Source organism: Manis javanica, chromosome 1 (genome assembly GCF_040802235.1).
Source record: "Manis javanica isolate MJ-LG chromosome 1, MJ_LKY, whole genome shotgun sequence".
In the NCBI taxonomy this organism is placed as follows: domain Eukaryota; kingdom Metazoa; phylum Chordata; class Mammalia; order Pholidota; family Manidae; genus Manis; species Manis javanica.
Genome location: NC_133156.1, coordinates 28,527,091 through 28,545,734, shown reverse-complemented (window position 1 = coordinate 28,545,734; position 18,644 = coordinate 28,527,091). Strand labels below are relative to the sequence as shown.

Sequence of the window (18,644 nt, the reverse complement as noted above, 5' to 3'; positions counted from 1 at the left end):
CTGTGATCCTCCCAGCAGTGCTGCAAGGCAGCCGGCCTTATTCACAAATGAGGAAACTGAGGCCCAAGAAGTGGTGTCTTGCCAAAGGCAAGCAGGCAGGAAGCTGGTCAGTCAGGGCTCACACCTCAGTGTGAGAGGGGCTCGGAGTCCTGTGCTTTTCCTGTGACTCGAGGTCCTAATGGGTGTGACTGGTGCTTGAGAAGAGGCCCCAAGGGGGTGTCTAGCCAGGTGTGCCAGGGGCGCTTGCCTTCCTGGGTCAGCCTGGGGCCCCACGCCCTACCTCTCCTCTGTTGGTGCAGCCTCCAAGTACACCACGGTGGAGCAGCTGACGCTCCGGGAGCGGCTGTCTCGCATCAACACGCACACCCTCTCCAAAAAGACCACCCGGCTGAGCCAGCTGCTGAAGCAGGAGGCAGGGCTCGTGCCCAGGGTGAGCATGGGCCAGAGGAAGGGCCACATCCCAGTCATCCCAAGGAGCAAGGATGTGCAGCAGGTGGGCAGGGGACTTAGACTTGTTTCAGAGATAAGGAAACTGAGGCTAAGGGATCCAAGCGGCCTCCCAGCATTGCATAGCCAGCAGGAGGCATAAGTGGCACCTTGCTTGATTCCAAAGAGCCAAGGTAGTGCTTTCTCCACTGCATAGTGTGCCATACCTTCTGAGTATGTCTTTATGCAGACAGGAGGGCTAATCTCTGGGCCTGGGCAAGGAACCAGTCTTGAATAGCTACCAGTAGCAGCTCAGTAGTAGATTGATTACTTACTCTGAACCTGGCGTTACCTGAGCCATACAATGACACAGGTGTTGCTATTACCCCATTTGGCAGATAAAACAGGCTCAGAGAAGGTAAAACACTTGCCCAAGGTCACACACCTAGGAAGCAAGTGGGCTGGGATTATATGTCTGTGTGTCTGATTACAAAACCCTAAACTGCACTCAGTGCCTGTAACCATCCCACTCAGTTTTCTGGCTGGAGGGACTGGCTCTGATGGGCGGGGTCTATTGACAGGTGAGGACTTGGGCTGCCCATGTGAGGTGTAGACTGCCCCCATGTGGATATTCTTGACCCTCATAAGCATAACTACTTGCAGACAGAAAACAAGGAATTTGATGATTTAGAAGAGAGGTTCCACTGCGTGTCACTGTGTGTGACCGAGATGAAGAACAATGTGGCTGTTTACCTGGATAATCTGGAGGTGAGTATCCTGCAGTTAATAATGGGTGGGGCAGGCTGGTTTCCCCAGGCAAGTGTGGCCTATCAGACAAGCTGGCAAAGGTATAGCTGCAGGAAAAAAATGGAAGACGTCATCCAGTGGCTGGTGGTAAGCCAGAATAAGGGCCAGGGAGAAGCACTCCTTGTCTGAGTAGGGCAGTGGCTAAGCCTAGTCCCTCAGGAGATGAGGTTCCTACTGGGCAGGGTCAGAATTCACTTGGATCAGAGCCCTGCAGAGGGACCCTGCCAGTCCTGCACCTACAGCCCATGACAAACTTAGGTGCCTAAAGGGGCCAGGCAGGCAATAGTGAAGCAAGCGTGTGAGGTTTAATTTCTAACACGCTGTTAGGAGACTTCAGGAGAGTTAAATATATAAATAGTATTTGAAATTTGAATGACTGAGTGAACAAATCTAAACGGGAGCTATTACATGGCTCGGGGGTGCTGCTGTGGGAATGTGGAGCCAGTGTGGCATTTCTTCTGATTTTAAGGAAGAAAACTGGAAGTTCAGACTTAGGTGAAATGCATCCACGTGAACAACCAATTAAATAAAGATTTAAATATCATACAGGCCCAAGAAAATACATGTCTACAAACTGAATTCAGCTCACAGGAGTACCAGTTTTCATGCCTTTGCAGCTTGTCATTTCCTTGCTCTGGGACCCCCCTTCATTTTTGTCATTGATGCTGACTGATTCCATCTACTCTGTCCCTTTAATTTATTTTTATTTTATTTTGTTATCCTGAATCTATAATTACATAAAGAGCATTATGTTTACTAGGCTCCCCCCTTCACCAAGTCCCCCCCCACACCCCATTACAGTCACTCTCCATCCGTGTAGTAAGATGCTATAGAATCACTGCTTGTCTTCTCTGTGTTGTACAGCCCTCCCCGTGCCCCCCGCCAATTATACATGCTAATCATAAGGCCCCCTTTCTAATTCCCCACCCTTATCCCTCCCTTCCCACCCATCCTTCCCAGTCCCTTTCCCTTTGGTAACTGTTAGTCCATTCTTGGGTTCTGTGAGTCTGCTGCTGTTTTGTTCCTTCCGTTTTTCTTTGTTCTTATACACCACATATGAGTGAATTCATTTGGTACTTGTCTTTCTCTGCCTGGCTTATTTCACTGAGCATAATACCCTGTAGCTCCATCCATGTTGTTGCAAATAGTAGGATTTGTTTTCTTCTTATGGCTGAATAATGTTCCATTGTGTATATGTACCACCTCTTCTTTATCCATTCATCTACTGATGGACACTTAGGTTGTTTCCATTTCTTGGCTATTGTAAATAGTGCTGCGATAAACGTAGGGGTGCATCTGTCTTTTTCAAACTGGGCTGCTGCATTCTTAGGGTAAATTCCTAGAAGTGGAATTCCTGGGTCAAATGGTATGTCTACTTTGAGCTTTTTGAGGAACCTCCATACTGTTTTCCACAATGGTTGAACTAATTTACATTCCGACCATCAGTGTAGGAGGGTTCCCCTTTGTCTGCAACCTCGCCAACATTTGTTGTTGTTTGTCTTTTGGATTGTGGCGATCCTTACTGGTGTGAGGTGATATCTCCATTGTGGTTTTAATTTGCATTTCTCTTATGACTAGCGATGTGGAGCATCTTTTCATGTGTCTGTTGGCCATCTGAATTTCTTCTCATGGAATTCTTTTATCATGAATGGATGTTGAATTTTGTCGAATGCTTTTTCAGCATCTATGGAGATGATCATGTGGTTTTTGTCCTTTTTGTTTATATAGTGGATGATGTTGATGGATTTTTGAATGTTGTACCATCCTTGCATCCCTGGGATGAATCCCACTTGGTCATGGTGTATGATCCTTTTGATGTATTTTTGAATTCGGTTTGCTAATATTTTGTTGAGTATTTTTGCATCTACATTCATCAGGGATATTGGTCTGTAATTTTCTTTTTTGGTGGTGTCTTTGCCTGGTTTTGGTATTAGGGTGATGTTGGCTTCATAGAATGAGGTTGGGAGTATTCCCTCCTCTTCTATTTTTTGGAAAACTTTAAGGAGAATGGGTATTATGTCTTCTCTGTATGTCTGATGAGATTCCAAGGTAAATCCATCTGGCCCAGGGGTTTTGTTCCTGGGTAGTTTTTTTGATTACTGCTTCAATTTCTTTGCTGGTAATTGGTTTTTTTAGATTTTGTGTTTCTTCCTTAGTCAGTCTTGGAAGGTTGTATTTTTCTAGGAAGTTGTCCATTTCTTCTAGGTTTTCCAGCTTGTTGGCATATAGGTTTTCATAGTGTTCTCTAATAATTCTTTGTATTTTATGTGGGGTCTATCGTGATTTTTTCCTTTATCATTTCTGATTATGTTGATGTGTGCTGATTCTCTTTTTCTCTTAATAAGTCTGGCTAGAGGCTTATCTATTTTGTTTATTTCCTCAAAGAACCAGCTCTTGGTTTCATTGATTTTTTCTATTGTTTTATTCTTCTCAATTTTGTTTATTTCTTCTCTGATCCTTATTTTGTCCCTCCTGCTGACTTTAGGCCTCATTTGTTCTTCTTTTTCCAATTTCGATAATTGTGATGTTAGACTATTCATTTGGCATTGTTCTTCCTTCTTTAAATATGCCTGGATTACTATATACTTTCCTCTTAAGACTGCTTTTGCTGCGTCCCACAGAAGTTGGGGCTTTGTGTTGTTGTTGTCATTTGTTTCCATATATTGCTTGATCTCTATTTTAATTTGGTCCTTGATCCATTGATTATTTAGGAGCATGTTGTTAAGCCTCCATGTGTTTGTGATCTTTTTTTCTTTCTTTGTACAATTTAATTCTGGTTTTATACCTTTGTGGTCTGAAAAGTTGGTTGGTAGAATTTCAATATTTTGGAATTTACTTAGGCTCTTTTTGTGGCCTAGTATGTGGTCTATTCTGGAGAATGTGCCATGTACACTTGAGAAGAATGTGTATCCTGTTGCTTTTGGATGTAGAGTTCTATAGATGTCTATTAGGTCCATCTGTTCTAGTGTGTTGTTCAGTGCCTCTGTGTCCTTACTTATTTTCTGTCTGGTGGATCTATCCTTTGGAGTGAGTGGTGTGTTGAAGTCTCCTAGAATGAATGAATTGCATTCTATTTCCTGCTTTAGTTCTGTTAGTATTTGTTTTACTTTTGGTTGTGCTCTTGTGTTGGGTGCATATATATTTATAATGGTTATATCTTCTTGTTGGACTGACCCCTTGATCATTATGTAATGTCCTTCTTTATCTCTTGTTACTTTCTTTGTTCTGAAATCTATTTTATCTGATACTAGTACTGCAACACCTGCTTTTTCTCTCTGTTGTTTGCATGGAGTATCTTTTTCCATCCCTTGACTTTTAATCTGTGCATGTCTTTGCATTTGAGGTGATTCTCTTGTAAGCAGCTTATAGATGGGTCTTGCTTTTTTATCCATTCTATTACTCTGCATCTTTTGATTGGTGCATTCAGTCCATTTACATTTAGGGTGATTATTGAAAGATATATACTTATTACCATTGCAGGCTTTAGATTCATGGTTACCAAAGGTTCACGGTTAGCTTCTTTAGTATCTTACTGTCTAACTTAACTCACTTATTGAGCTATTATAAACACTGTTTGATGATTCTTTATTTCTCTCCCTTCTTATTCCTCCTCCTCCATTCTTCATATTTTGGGTGTTTTATTCTGTGCTCTTTTGTGTTTCCTTTAACTGCTTTCATGGGTAATTGATTTTATTTTTTGCCTTTAGTTAGGATTTGGTTGGTCTGCTTTCTTTGCTGTGATTTTATTTTCTCTGGTGACATCTATTTAGCCTTAGGAGTGCTCCCATTTAGAACAGTCTCTCTAAAACCCCCTTAGAGGTGGTTTGCATGAGGCAAATTCCCTCAATTTTTGCTTATCTGGGAATTTTTTAATCCCTCCTTCATATTTAAATGATAATCATGCTGGATACAGTATTCTTGGTTCAAGGCCCTTCTGTTTCATTGCATTAAATGTAGCATGCCATTCTCTTCTGGCCTGTAAGGTTTCTGTTGAGAAGTCTGATGATAGCCTGATGGGTTTCCCTTTGTAGGTGACCTTTCTCCTCTCTCTACTGCCCTCAAAACTCTGTCCTTGTCCTTGATCTTTGCCATTTTAATTATTATGTGTCTTGGTGTTGTCCTCCTTGGGTCTCTTCTGTTGGGAGATCTGTGGGCTTCCGTGGTCTGCGAGACTATTTCCTCTCCCAGTTTGGGGAAGTTTTCAGCAATTATTTATTCAAATACACTTTCTATCCATTTTTTCTCTCTCTTCTTCTTCTGGTACCCCTATAATGTGGATATTGTTCCATTTGGATTGGTCATACAGTTCTCTTAATATTGTTTCATTCCTGGAGATCCTTTTATCTCTCTCTGTGTCAGCTTCTATGCATTCCTGTTTTCTGGTTTTTATTCCATCAATGGCCTCTTGCATCTCATCTATTCTGCTTTTAAATCCTTCCAGAGATGGTTTTATTTCTGTTGTCTCCCTCCCTTCTTTGTACATTAGTTCTTGTATTTTTATCTTCAGCTCCATCAGCATGGTTATGACCTTTATTTTGAATTTTTTTTCAGGAAGATTGGTTAGGTCTATCTCTCTAAGCTCCTTTTCAGAGGTTGTTTCTGTGATTTTGGTCTGGATCAAATTCTTCTGCCTTTTCATGGTAATAGAGGTAGTTGGTGGGAGCTGGCGCATATGTTGGCTCAGAGAATGTCCCTTCTTGCCAGTTTGTGGCCTTCCTCTCCTGGGAGAACAGCGACCCCTAGTGCCTTGTGCTGAGCAGCTGCACGCAGACAAGATCTCTGATTCTTGCCCAGCCACTGTGAAAGAAGCTCTGCCCTGCTGCTGTGGGATTGGCCAGCCTCAGGCTGCTGCTCTGCTGTGGTGAAGCTGCGCTGGAGGGGTAATGGGTGGGAGGCTGTTTATAGCTGTGAGGGGCCTCCGAGCTGCACTGCCACCCAGGGCATTAGGGCACCTGGTATTCCCCGGGATTCCCAGCTGCTGGGCTGTGTCCCGGGACACTTATGTTCAGCTGTGGGGTCCCTGTCCCTTTAAGACTTTCAAAGGGCATTCACTTTTCTTTTGTCCCAGGGGCACTGGCTGTGGGGACCTGCTCACAGGTTTTACTGTCCTGTTTCCCTAGTATCCAGCATAGCATGCACTGTGTATCTGCACTCCCGGTGTGGATGACTAGGGCTGGTTGTTTAGCTGTCCTGGGCTCCCTCTCCCTCCCTGCTCCAACTCCTCTCCTCCCACCAGGAGCTGGGGTGAGGGGCGCAACCCGGGCTTGTATCTTACCCCCTTCACGAGGCGCTGGGTTCTTGCAGGTGTAGATGTTGTCTGGCTGTTGTCCTGTATCTTCTGGTCTCTTTTAGGAATAGATGTGATTGTTTTATTTTTAAAAGTATGTATGATTTTGGGAGGAGATTTCCGCTGCTCTACTCACACCGCTGTCTTGGCTCCTCCCTCCACTCTGTTCCTTTTATGGACCTATGTCCACCTCTTTGCACAAGCCAGCTGGTTAGGTGATAACAGGCTCTTTGGACAGCGGGATTTGGGGTGGCCTTATTGCAAGTACATAAAAGGCAGGAGGTCACATCTTTCCCTGTTCCCCCTGCTTGTTCTGCTCCATTCTGGGCTCCCAAGCAGAAGGACCCTGTTACGCCACCCTGGAAGGGGAAAGCACTCAGAGCCAGGTCTTAAGAAAGAAGAGAGGGGACCTGGAGAGAGAAGCCAGAGGCATGAGAGAGACACATCAGGCTTTGCAGGATAGGATGGATATTTGGAAGCATTAAGACTGCATTTCCCTAGACACAGGACTTGCGCGATAGATCCAGCACTGATATGGAATCCCAAAGCAAGAGAGTGACTCCCCCTTTTAATCATCCAAGTCCAGGAAAAGCCTCTTTTGCTGGCATGTCATTAATAAAGGCAGATCAGCCAGCAATGACATCTGGAAAGAACTTAAAAGCATTGGGTGGTTTTTTTTGTTTTTTTGTTTTTAATTTTTTTATTAAGGTATGATATACACTCTTATGAAGGTTTCACATGAAAAAACAATGTGGTTACTACATTTACTCATATTATCAAGTCCCCACCCATACCCCAATGCAGTCACTGTCCATCAGTGCAGCAAGATGCCACAGATCCACTATGTCCCTTCTCTGTGCTACAGTGTTCTCCCTGTGATCCCCCACACCATGTGTACTAAACATAATACCCCTCAATCCCCTTCTCCCTCCCTCCCCACCCACCCTTTCACACCCCTCCCCTTTGGTAACCACTAGTTCATTCTTGGAGTCTCTGATCTGCTACCATTTTGTTCCTTCAGTCTTGCTTCATTGTTATACTCCACAAATGAGGGAAATCATTTGGCATTTGTCTTTCTCTGCCTGGATTATTTCACTGAGCATAATGTCCTCCAGCTCCATCCATGTTGTTGCAAATGGTAGGATTTGTTTCTTTCTTATGGCTGAATAGTATTCCATTGTGTATATGTACCACATCTTTTTTATCCATTCATCTACAGATGGACACTTAGGTTGCTTCCATATCTTGGCTATTGTAAAAAGTGCTGCGATGAACATAGGGATGCATATGTCTTTTTGAATCTGAGAAGTTGTATTCTTTGGGTATATTCCAAGAAGTGGGATTCTGGGGTCAAATGCTATTTCTATTTTTAGTTTTTTGAGGAACCTCCATATTGCTTTCCACAATGGTTGAACTAGCTTACATTCCCACCAGCAGTGTAGGAGGGTTCTCCTTTCTCCACATCCTCACCAACATTTGTTTTTCTTAGTCTTTTTGATGCTGGCCATCCTTACTGGTATGAGGTGATATCTCATTGTAGTTTTAATTTGCATTTCCCTGATGATTAGTGATGTGGAGCATCTTTTCATGTGTCTGTTGGCCATCTGAATTTCTTCTTTGGAGAGCTGTCTCTTCATATCCTCTGCCCATTTGTTAATTGGGTTATTTGCTTTTTGGGTATTGAGGTGTGTAAGTTCTTTATATATTTTGGATGTTAACCCCTTGTCAGATATGTCATTTACAAATATATTCTCCCATACTGTAGGATGCCTTTTTGTTTTTTTTGATGATGTCCTTTGCCATACAAAACCTTTTTAGTTTGATGTAGTCCCATGAGTTCATTTTTGCTTTTGTTTCCCTTTCTCAGGAAGATGGGTTCAGGAAGAAGTTGCTCATGCATATATTCAGGAGATGTTTGCCTATGCTTTCTTCTATGAGTTTTATGGTTTCATGACTTACATTCAAGTCGTTAATCCATTTCAAGTTTACTTTTGTGGATGGGGTTAAACAAGAATCCAGTTTCTCAACTGCCCAGTTTTGTCAACACCAGCTGTTTAAGAGGCTGTCATTTCCCCATTGTATGTCCATGGCTCCTTTATCATATATTAATTCACCATATATGGTTGGGTGTATATCAGGGCCTTCTAGTCTGTTCCATTGGTCTATGGTTCTGTTCTTGTGCCAGTACCAAATTGTCTTGATTACTGTGGCTTTGTAGTAAAGCTTGAAGTTGGGGAGCGTAATTTCCCCTGAAAAGCATTGTTTTTATAGAAATTATTCTTATATGTCTATTTATGGCAGTTAATTCTGGTTTCCCCTTTGTGATAGTATTGTAAGGTTCTTTTTTAATGGGTTGATTTAAATAGAACAGTTAACTGATTTCAAAAGAACTATTAATAGAACATGTAGAATATGGACATGGCAAAAAAAATCACACAGGTGCCACAGAAATGTGTCAAGATGGGGAAGTGCTGGAATAGGGAGAAAGATATTAGCTCAGTCTAAGAAAGAGCTTTCGAATTACTGGAATTGTGCAAGGATAGAATAGGCCACGTACAGAGGGCCTGGACAACCTCTTTGGGTGTGGGTATAGTGGAGGGGGATTCAGGCATGAGATGGCCATGACAGGCTGTGATTGGCTGCCTCTCATTTGCCCTGGCTCCAGGCTTTCCTCCACTTCAGGCCCCAGGAGTGCGACCTGGACATCCCCGAGGGGCCTGTGGTGCAGTCCTGCAGCCTGGCCAGAGACCTCCAGCTCCAGGCCTTCCCCCAGTTTGTAAGTGGAACATCTCCTTTCCCTTCTCTTTGTAGGCAGGTGACAGAGCCGCTAAGAATGATAGGTAGAAGTCAGGCCCATTACATGGTTGTCACGTCCATAAGCACCCTGGCTAGTCAGCTGAGCAGAGGTTATTAGTGAGTTTTACAGATGAGAGTGGCCCTGCCTAATGCTTATTGAGGTTCACCACCTGCCCAGTGCTGCGCTAAGCCCTTTACATTCTTCACTTCATTCAATCCTCACAACACCGCTTATGCAGTACATTAATAGCCCCATTCTGCAGATGAGAGCTTGAGGCTCAGAAAGGGTGACCTCCCACATCATTCAGATGGTCAATGGCAAGCTAGAATCTGAGTACCAAAGACTATGCTTTTGACCACTACTTCATACAAAATTTTTTTCAAGATCTGTGCACAGTAATGATATTAAGAAGTGACATATGTTGAAAAACTTCCATGCCAGGCACTCAGCTAAACCCATTTTTCAGAAGAGTACATTGAGGCTCAGAAAGGTTAGATAACATGCTAGAGGTCCCAGTGAGTTGGTGGGGGTGGGATTGGAGCCCAGTCCTGCCTACTCCAAAACCCCTTCTTCCAGTGCCCATCCTCTGCCGCGCCCTCCCACGACTCCCAGGCTCACTTGTCCCCTGCAGAAGCAGCGGCTGGAAGGCCTAGTGTGGCAGCCACTGTGCAGCCTGGCCAAAGCCATGACTGGACCTCAGAACCTGATCAAGAAGCATCTAGACAAACTACTGGACTTTGAGAGGGTGGAAGAGAAGCTGCTGGAGGTGGGCAGCGTGACCTACAAAGAGGAGGTGGTGCAACACACGTTCCAGGCACTCAACTCCCTGCTGGTAGCTGAGCTCCCGCAGTTCAACCAGCTGGCCATGCAGTGGCTGGGCCACATCCTGTGCACACTGGTGGCCCTCCAGAGGGATCTTGCCGAGCAAGTGCTGCAGAGGGCAGAGGGCAGGTTGGCCCAGGTAAGGCCTCTGGGACTGGGGTGCCTCTGGAATAGCCAGGCGAGGCCTTATAGCCCCTTCAGCCAGCTGTTGGCAGAGGCTGGAATGGAGTGAGATTGGGCCTTCCAAACAGGCCATCAGGTGCTTGGGAGGAGGCCATCAGGGCCTTTTGGGTTTCTCTCATACCTGTTCTCCCTCCATTAATGGAGTCAGACCATGAAAACAAGGATAAAACTGGGACTCCAGGCCATTCTCAGGCTGTGGGATCAGAAGCAGAGGAACCTCTGCTGGTAAGTAGCAGACTCTGGGGCCAGTCCCTGGAGTATATTAGAAGTCAGTGACACAGACAGGGTCCATTCTGTAGAGTCAGAAGTAAATGTACCAAGCTGGGGTTCCTGCTACTGTTAATGCTTCCAGCAGCTGCCTCCTTGTGAGCCCTTACTGTGCACCTGTTTGGAGCACCTTCCAGGTATTACCTGACTTAATTCTCATAATACCTTACAGAGTAGTAGTATCTTCATTTCAAAAGAGGTACAGAGAGGTTAAGCAGCTTGCCCAAGGCCACACAGCCAATAGCAAGATTTGAACCCTGGCAGTTCAGCTCCGGAGCCTGGGTACCGACCATGATGCTCTACAGCCTGTAAGAGGAGCTGTCTGCTGGAAGCATAAATAGGTTGCAAAGACAAACCTCTAAATGCAAACTTTGATTTTGAAGACTGGGGTTGATGCAGGAAAGAATACACCATTGCTTTCAGATCTCCTTCTCTGATGTCAGTGCCAGAGATCAGTGGCCTGTGAGGCCAATCAGTGGAACAGTTTCAGCCCTCCTTTTACCCAATGCTATCTCCTGTGCTTTGTGTTTGCCAGCTCAGCCTTCCCCATCAGTCTGCTCCTCTAAAACTGACCCCCTCTCTACCCTTCCAGCCTATAGTCCCACTCTGTGCCTGTATCCCCCACTTCCAGCATACCTCTTCTGCGTGTGACCACAGTCCCTTTGCACAGACTCCTTCCTTGGCCTAGAATACCCCTCCCCATCATCCCTCATGCCTTTCATGGTGTCTGGCTCATGGTAAGAACTCCCCAAATATGTGACAAATGAAAAGTCTCTTTATGAAGCTCAAAATCTCCCTCTCCTGGCTGGGAGAGCCCACCACACACTTGCTCTACTCCAGCAGCCTTCAGGATATGCTTCTGCTAAGCACTGCTCACAACCCACTTTCTGCGGGGGTGATGCGTACAGTTGTTTCTCCTCATTGAGGAGGCTGAGGTTATGGGCATTTTTCTTCCTTTTGACCCTCACAGCATTTAGTACAGGGTTCTGTCTCGAATATTGTTTTTGAGTAGAATTAAGCCTGAACCATCTGCAAAAAGATGCATTTCTCTTTTCTGAAGGCAGAGGGTAAATCTGCTTAGATGACCTTTTTATTCTTCTCCCACCCTCTAGTTTTCTCTCCAGGGCCACCGACCCCCTTGTAATTAGACTGGCATGGGCAAGGCTGGGGAGTGTTATGGGATATCACTCCTAGGTCCCCTGGTGGAAATGCAAGAGATGCCTAACAGGGCCATGGTCTTAGGATAGAGGATGGAGTGTTACTCAGAACTGCTTGAGTTCCAAACCTGCTTAGGCATAAAGAAAAACGTGCTGACTTGTACCCCTAGGAGGCCCGGGAGGGGGTGGGGGGGTCAAGCCTCAGGCCCAGCTGCATTCAGTACAAATAATGTTGTCAGAGCTCCAGCATTCCCTCCACCTCCTAGCTCAGTTCCCTGTCTAGGTCGGTGGATTCTCAGGCAAGCCTTCTTCTGCAGGGTGGCAGAGATAGCTCCCAACAGCACCCAAGTGTTTGCCTTTACATCAGAATCTAAAGGAAGAGCAACCTTCTCCATCTCAGCCTTCATATAATAAATCTGATGGGAGGATTCTGACCAGCCTTGCTCAAGTGCATTGCCCAGTCATTTGGCCCATCACAGTGGATAGGAGAAGGGATGCTATGACTCCAGCCCTGTGGCCAGAGCACCTCATGGGCAGCACTGAAAGGGAGGGGCGCCCACAGAGGGGCGCTTCTGAGAAGCAGCAGGGCAGTGGGCAGACAAAACAACGGCTGACAAAGACAAAAAGACCCATCTTAACACATCTGGGCCTAGAGTGTGGGCTGCCAGGGTCCCCCTGTCCCCCTTCTCCCCAAGAAGGCTCTGTTGACAGTGTGTGTCCCCACCCAGCTGCCCCACCACCATGTCTCTGAGCCAGCCTTCAAGAAGCTGATGGAGGACGCACTAGGCCAGGCGGGTCAACAGCTTCGCTCCTTTCAAGAAAACTTTGAGACAGTGCTGCCACCTCCCAACACACAAGTAAGTGTCCCTCCTTCTCCAGCAGAGTCTGTCAAGTCCTTCACTTGCCAGTAGGGTGAGGCTCAGTCCTCTATTTACTTTCCCTTTGCTTTCCTCGGTGTTTCCTGTTACCTATGGAAACATTTTCCTGCTCTCTCTCTCTCTCTGAACTGGAGGGCTGGTACGGGATAGATTCCCACCCATACACACACATGTTCTTCATGGCCAGTAAGCATAGGAGCAGAACAGAACTCTGAGGTGGAGTAAGAAAACCCAGATATTTTAATATTAAGTGAAGTTAGACATAATAATGGGCAAGTGGCATTAAACTCAAAAACCTGGACCTTCAACTTTTTCAACATTCACCCTGTTTCCTCATTACCTTCTCAGTGAACCTGCTTCAGATACTAGCACTCAGGTTGAATAAAAAGTTTGAATAAGAAATCATTAAAAATTTTCTTTTTGCCGTGGAATTTTTAATTGTAAAAGATAGTATTTCAGCTGCATTATGGTTTACAAAACTTTGGCTGGCCAAATACTTTCTTTGGTAAAGAATTTTTCCCTAAAATATAAAGAAAAGATATCTTGTAGTCCAGTTGACGAATATACTCAAGTTATATATTTTTTTAAAAGAACTCAAGTAGCTGAAGAGAGAAGGGGCCCCCAGAGTATGACAAAACCTGGGTTAGAGAAAGCTAGAATGTTATATTCAGTCACATGTGAGATGTGAAGTGAGAGCTCAGAAGACAGCCCCAGGGTTCTCCACAGAGACAGAGAGACAAGTAAAAGAGCCCACACAGCTGGGCAGACACGAGGCCTTCACATCTGGCTGAGTGCAGACCAGCAAAGATCATCAGAGGTGTGTGTCTGCTCCAAGTGGGGCCTGCTCCTCCTCAAGCCATAGCTGTCCCCCATCCTCCCCCACCAGCAGAGACCACATGGGGGACCAGTGTGGGTCCTGAAACTTGGGGAAATCAGGGTGCAGAAATGCTAACAGAGCAGCCACTCAGTTGAGCCCTAGGAATCTGTCTCTTTCTACTTAAAATAACATTTTTCTTACTGGAAAAGCAATCCATGCAGATTGTAGGAAAAAAGAGAAAACAAAAAGATGAAACAGATGGGAATATCATACTTCCAGTGTGTATTACACATTGGTGGGAAGAGAACCCTCTTCCCCCATCCACAGCCACCTTCCCCCAACCCACCCACACACACACACACACACACACACACACACACACACCTATCCCTACTATAAGTTCCTGACTTATTTGGCTAAGGGTATAGAATGGAAAGAAGCAAAGCAGCCACCCACAAGCGGTCCTACTGATATCTTTACCTGCCTCCTCCGACCCCCCCCCGGGGGTGCTGCAGTTCTCGCACAGGAGGGGCCTGCCAGCTTGAGAAGGAAGGTGAATGTTTGCTACACCACTGGCTTTTGTACTCGGGTTAATACTACCACTCTGAAAAAGGTACCCTGCTTCTACACTTCTGTTTAAGGGCCTGTTAAGATACACTGGGTTCTGGTTCTTGACTCAGTGAACTCGTTGGAGTGGAGTAATGGCAGAGTCTGCACCCACATGTCTCTGAAGGGCACCTTTGCCTACACCAAGCACCTCCCCACCCAGAAATAACCATGTAGAATTTGGTGAGTCCCTCCTTATCGATACTTTGGCTGGAAGCAGTGAATAAAAAGCCAAAGGCAATGCCAGGAGAATTTTGGATGAGCTGAAAGTGCCACTGACCCATCTCCTCAGCTGCCTGGCAATTTCTCCCAGGGCAATACTCTCTCCTGTGTTTCTGACACATTCACCAGGCTTACCATGCCTTGTAAATGGTAGGTGCTCAATAAATACTTCTGGGCAGAAACTCATGGAATAAAAGATACAGTCCCTTTGTTGACACGTGTTTGAGGATCTGCTGTTGGCTCTGTGCTGGCTTAAGATGCTCGATGAGCACATGGTACCCACATGGAGCTCACAGTCTTGTTCACTGGGGTCAAAAACCCTGTGCAAGGCATTTTGCTGTGGGATAATTCTGCTTGATGGTATGGGTGGAATTGAGGACTCAATCCTGGAGCTCTGAAATGGAGAAATTTCAGAACCTGAATTAGAATTGTAAAGAATACCAGAAGTTTAGACCTGGGAGGAATTTGTGAGATCAAATTAGAGGTTTCTTCTGAGATACCTTGGGATACAAATAGCGTGTGTTTTTCACCTAATCCAGCCATCTATTAGTGAGGGAACTGTTGCTCCGATGGAGATGGGCCCACCGGCAGCAGAGGCAGGCTGCCAGCAGTGGGCAGCATTGACACTCCAACAGGAGACCTTGTCTGTCTCTCTCCCTCTCCCCAGCCACTCCTTCCAGGGTCTGAACGCCAGGTGCAGTCTCTCCTGAGCAGATACGGCCCAGGAAAACTGTACCAGGTGACAAGCAGTACCAGCGGGGCTGGAACTCTGGACCTGACACTGCCACGGGGCCAAATCGTGGTCCTGCTTCAAAACAAGGACACGAAAGGCAACAGCAGCCGCTGGCTGGTGGACACCGGAGGTACCTAGGACCCCTTGGGCCCTTCTCCTCTCTCTGGGAAAACCACCCAACAGGAGTCAGTGGGGCGACATGGACCCTCTAGTGGGCCAAAGTCTGGTCATGCAAATCCAGGATGGGATGAGTGTAGGTGAAAATGCAGGGCCTGGGGCACAGCTGGCTGGGTGCAGTGCATGAAATGCCAAGAAGAGTTCAATTTTGTACTACAACATCGGTTATCAGGCACCTACTGTGTGCGGGGCACCGTGCAAGGGAAACAAGGACCCTGCCTTGGGTAGCTCACAGACCATTGGGGTAGACAGAGATGTCAGGAGAGAACTTCAGCATTGCCCTGAAAGATGGGGACAGGTGTCTGACCTCCTGAGCAAGCCAGGTGTTATCCTGTCTGCCCTGCGCTGGTCACGGCCTTGGGGTGTGCTACAGTGGTCGGGTGCAACCGGGCGGGAGGCAATGGGCATCGTGAACCCAGGAGGAGATGGACTAGTGGAGCTTCTTCCAAAGAGGGAAACATGACCCACGAGATGAAGGTCACACAGGATTATCAGGAGGGCACCTACAGACAGCTTTTCCTCCTTTAGGCAATTTATTAGAATTGTTAGTTAAGTATTTTTCTGTGTATTACAACAATTATAACTAGTACATAATCCCATGATTTTATTTGTATTACTGGATAGAACAAGACTAATTTTTTAAAAATTTTTTATTAAGGTATGATTGATATACACTCTTATGAAAGTTTCACATTAAAAAACAATGTGGTTACTACATTTACCCATATTATCAAGTCCCCACCCATACCCCAATGCAGTCACTGTCCATCAGTGCAGCAAGTTGCCAGAGATCCACTATGTCCCTTCTCTGTGATACACTGTTCTCCCCGTGACCCCCACACCATGTGTACTAAATATAATACCACTCAGTCCCCTTCTCCCTCCATCCCCACCTGCCCTCCCACACCTCTCCCCTTTGGTAACCACTAGTTCATTCTTGGAGTCTCTGAGTCTGCTACCATTTTGTTCCTTCAGTTTTACTTCATTGTTATACTCCACAGATGAGTGAAATCATTTGGCACTTGTCTTTCTCCACCTGGCTTATTTCACTGAGCATAATATCCTCTAGCTCCATCCATGTTGTTGCAAATGGTAGGATTTGTTTCTTTCTTATGGCTGAATAGTATTCCATTGTGTATATGTACCACATCTTCTTTATCCATTCATCTACAGATGGACACTTAGGTTGCTTCCATATCTTGGCTATTGTAAAAAGTGCTGCGATGAACATAGGGATGCATATGTCTTTTTGAATCTGAGAAGTTGTATTCTTTGGGTATATTCCAAGAAGTGGGATTCTGGGGTCAAATGCTATTTCTATTTTTAGTTTTTTGAGGAACCTCCATATTGCTTTCCACAATGGTTGAACTAGCTTACATTCCCACCAGCAGTGTAGGAGGGTTCTCCTTTCTCCACATCCTCACCAACATTTGTTTTTCTTAGTCTTTTTGATGCTGGCCATCCTTACTGGTATGAGGTGATATCTCATTGTAGTTTTAATTTGCATTTCCCTTATGATTGGTGATGTGGAGCATCTTTTCATGTGTCTGTTGGCCATCTGAATTTCTTCTTTGGAGAACTGTTTCTTCATATCCTCTGCCCATTTGTTAATTGGGTTATTTGCTTTTTGGGTATTGAGGTGTGTAAGTTCTTTATATATTTTGGATGTTAACCAAGACTAAGTTTTAAAACATACATCTGTTACAAAAATTAAGACCATGGTACAAATCTGGCAGAAATTATGAAAAGGCAGTCTCATGACTAACATTGAAAAACAGCTGAATCCCACTCCCCAACTTCAAGCTCTACTACAAAGCCACAGTAATCAAGACAATTTGGTACTGGCACAAGAACAGAGCCACAGACCAGTGGAACAGAATAGAGTCTCCAGACATTAACCCAAACATATATGGCCAATTAATATATGATAAAGGAGCCATCGATGTACAATGGGGAAATGACAGCCTCTTCAACAGCTGCTGTTGGCAAAACTGAACAGCTACGTGTAAGAGAATGAAACTGGATCATTGTCTAACTCATACACAAAAGTAAACTCAAAATGGATCAAAGACCTGAATCTAAGTGATGAAACCATAAAACTCTTAGAAAAAAACATAGGCAAAAATCTCTTGGACATAAACATGAGCAACTTCTTCATGAACATATCACCCCGGGCAAAGGAAACAAAAGCTACAATGAACAAGTGGGACTTTATCAAGCTGAAAAGCTTCTGTACAGCAAAGGACACCACCAATAGAACAAAAGGCAGCCTACAGTATGAGAGAATATATTCTATTCATAAAATGACAGATCCGATGAAGGGTTGACATCCAAAATAAAGAAAGAGCTCACGCACCTCAACAAACAAAAAGCAAATAATCCAATTAAAAAATGGGCAGAGGAGCTGAACAGACAGTTCTCCAAAGAAGAAATTCAGATGGCCAACAGACACATGAAAAGATGCTCCACATCGCTAATCATCAGAGAAATGCAAATTAAAACTACAATGAGATATCACCTCACACCAGTAAGGATGGCCAGCATTGAAAAGACTAAGAAAAACAAATGTTGGCGAGGATGTGGAGAAAGGGGAACCCTCCTACACTGCTGGTGGGAATGTAAATTAGTTCAACCATTGTGGACAGCAGTATGGAGGTTCCTCAAAAAACTCAAAATAAAAATACCATTTGACCTAGGAATTCCACTTCTAGGAATTTACCCTAAGAATGCAGCACTCAAGTTTGAAAAAGACTGATGCACCCCTACGTTTGTCGCAGCACTATTTACAATAGCCAAGAAATGGAAGCAACCTAAATGTCCATCAGTAGATGAATGGATAAAGAAGATGTGGTACATATACACAATGGAATATTATTCAGCCATGAGAGGAAAACAAATCCTATCATTTGCAACAACATGGATGGAGCTACAGGGTATTATGCTCAGTGAAATAATCCAGCTGGAGAAAGACAAGTATCAGATGATTTTACTAACCTCTGAGAAGGAGAATCAAGAGAAAATGAGTGAGCAGAATAGCACCGGATTCACAGAACCCAAGAATGGACTAACAGTTACCAAAGGGAAAGGGACTGAGGTGGATAGTTGGGAAAGGAGGGATTAGGGGAGAGGGAAAGAAAGCGTGCATTACGATTAGCATGTATAATGTGGGAGGGGGTTCAAAGGGAGGGTTGGACAACACAGAGAAGACAAGTAGGGATTCTATAGTGTCTTACTATGCTCATGGACAGTGACTGCAATGGGGTATCTGGGGGCATCTTGATGATGGGGGAGTCTAGTAAACATAATGTTCATGATACTAAAAAAGAAAAAAGAAAACCAGCTGAATGGGGATTCTAGCAAGGCTCCTGGGTTCAAGAGGACTGGGTTTGGGTCCCAACTGCCACACCCTAACCTGCATGACTGTGGGCCTTTCTGAACTCAGTTGGCTCAGCCAGGGCCATTAAG

General features: G+C 45.0%; 1 protein-coding gene across 5 annotated transcripts in view; it reads left to right on the top strand.

Moving 5' to 3' along the window:
- ARHGEF37 (Rho guanine nucleotide exchange factor 37) overlaps positions 1-18,644 on the top strand; it is a 109,932-nt gene that overhangs the window by 64,058 nt on the left and 27,230 nt on the right. For 3 of the 5 annotated variants that reach the window (XM_036994063.2, XM_036994062.2, XM_036994066.2), the window contains 6 exons: positions 300-493; positions 1,090-1,194; positions 9,186-9,296; positions 9,949-10,278; positions 12,475-12,603; positions 14,937-15,132. In XM_036994063.2, coding sequence (XP_036849958.1) covers positions 300-493; positions 1,090-1,194; positions 9,186-9,296; positions 9,949-10,278; positions 12,475-12,603; positions 14,937-15,132 — 1,065 coding nt within the window. The remainder of the gene's footprint in view (positions 1-299; positions 494-1,089; positions 1,195-9,185; positions 9,297-9,948; positions 10,279-12,474; positions 12,604-14,936; positions 15,133-18,644) is intronic. The other 2 variants (XM_036994064.2, XM_036994067.2) reach the window with 2 other exon arrangements.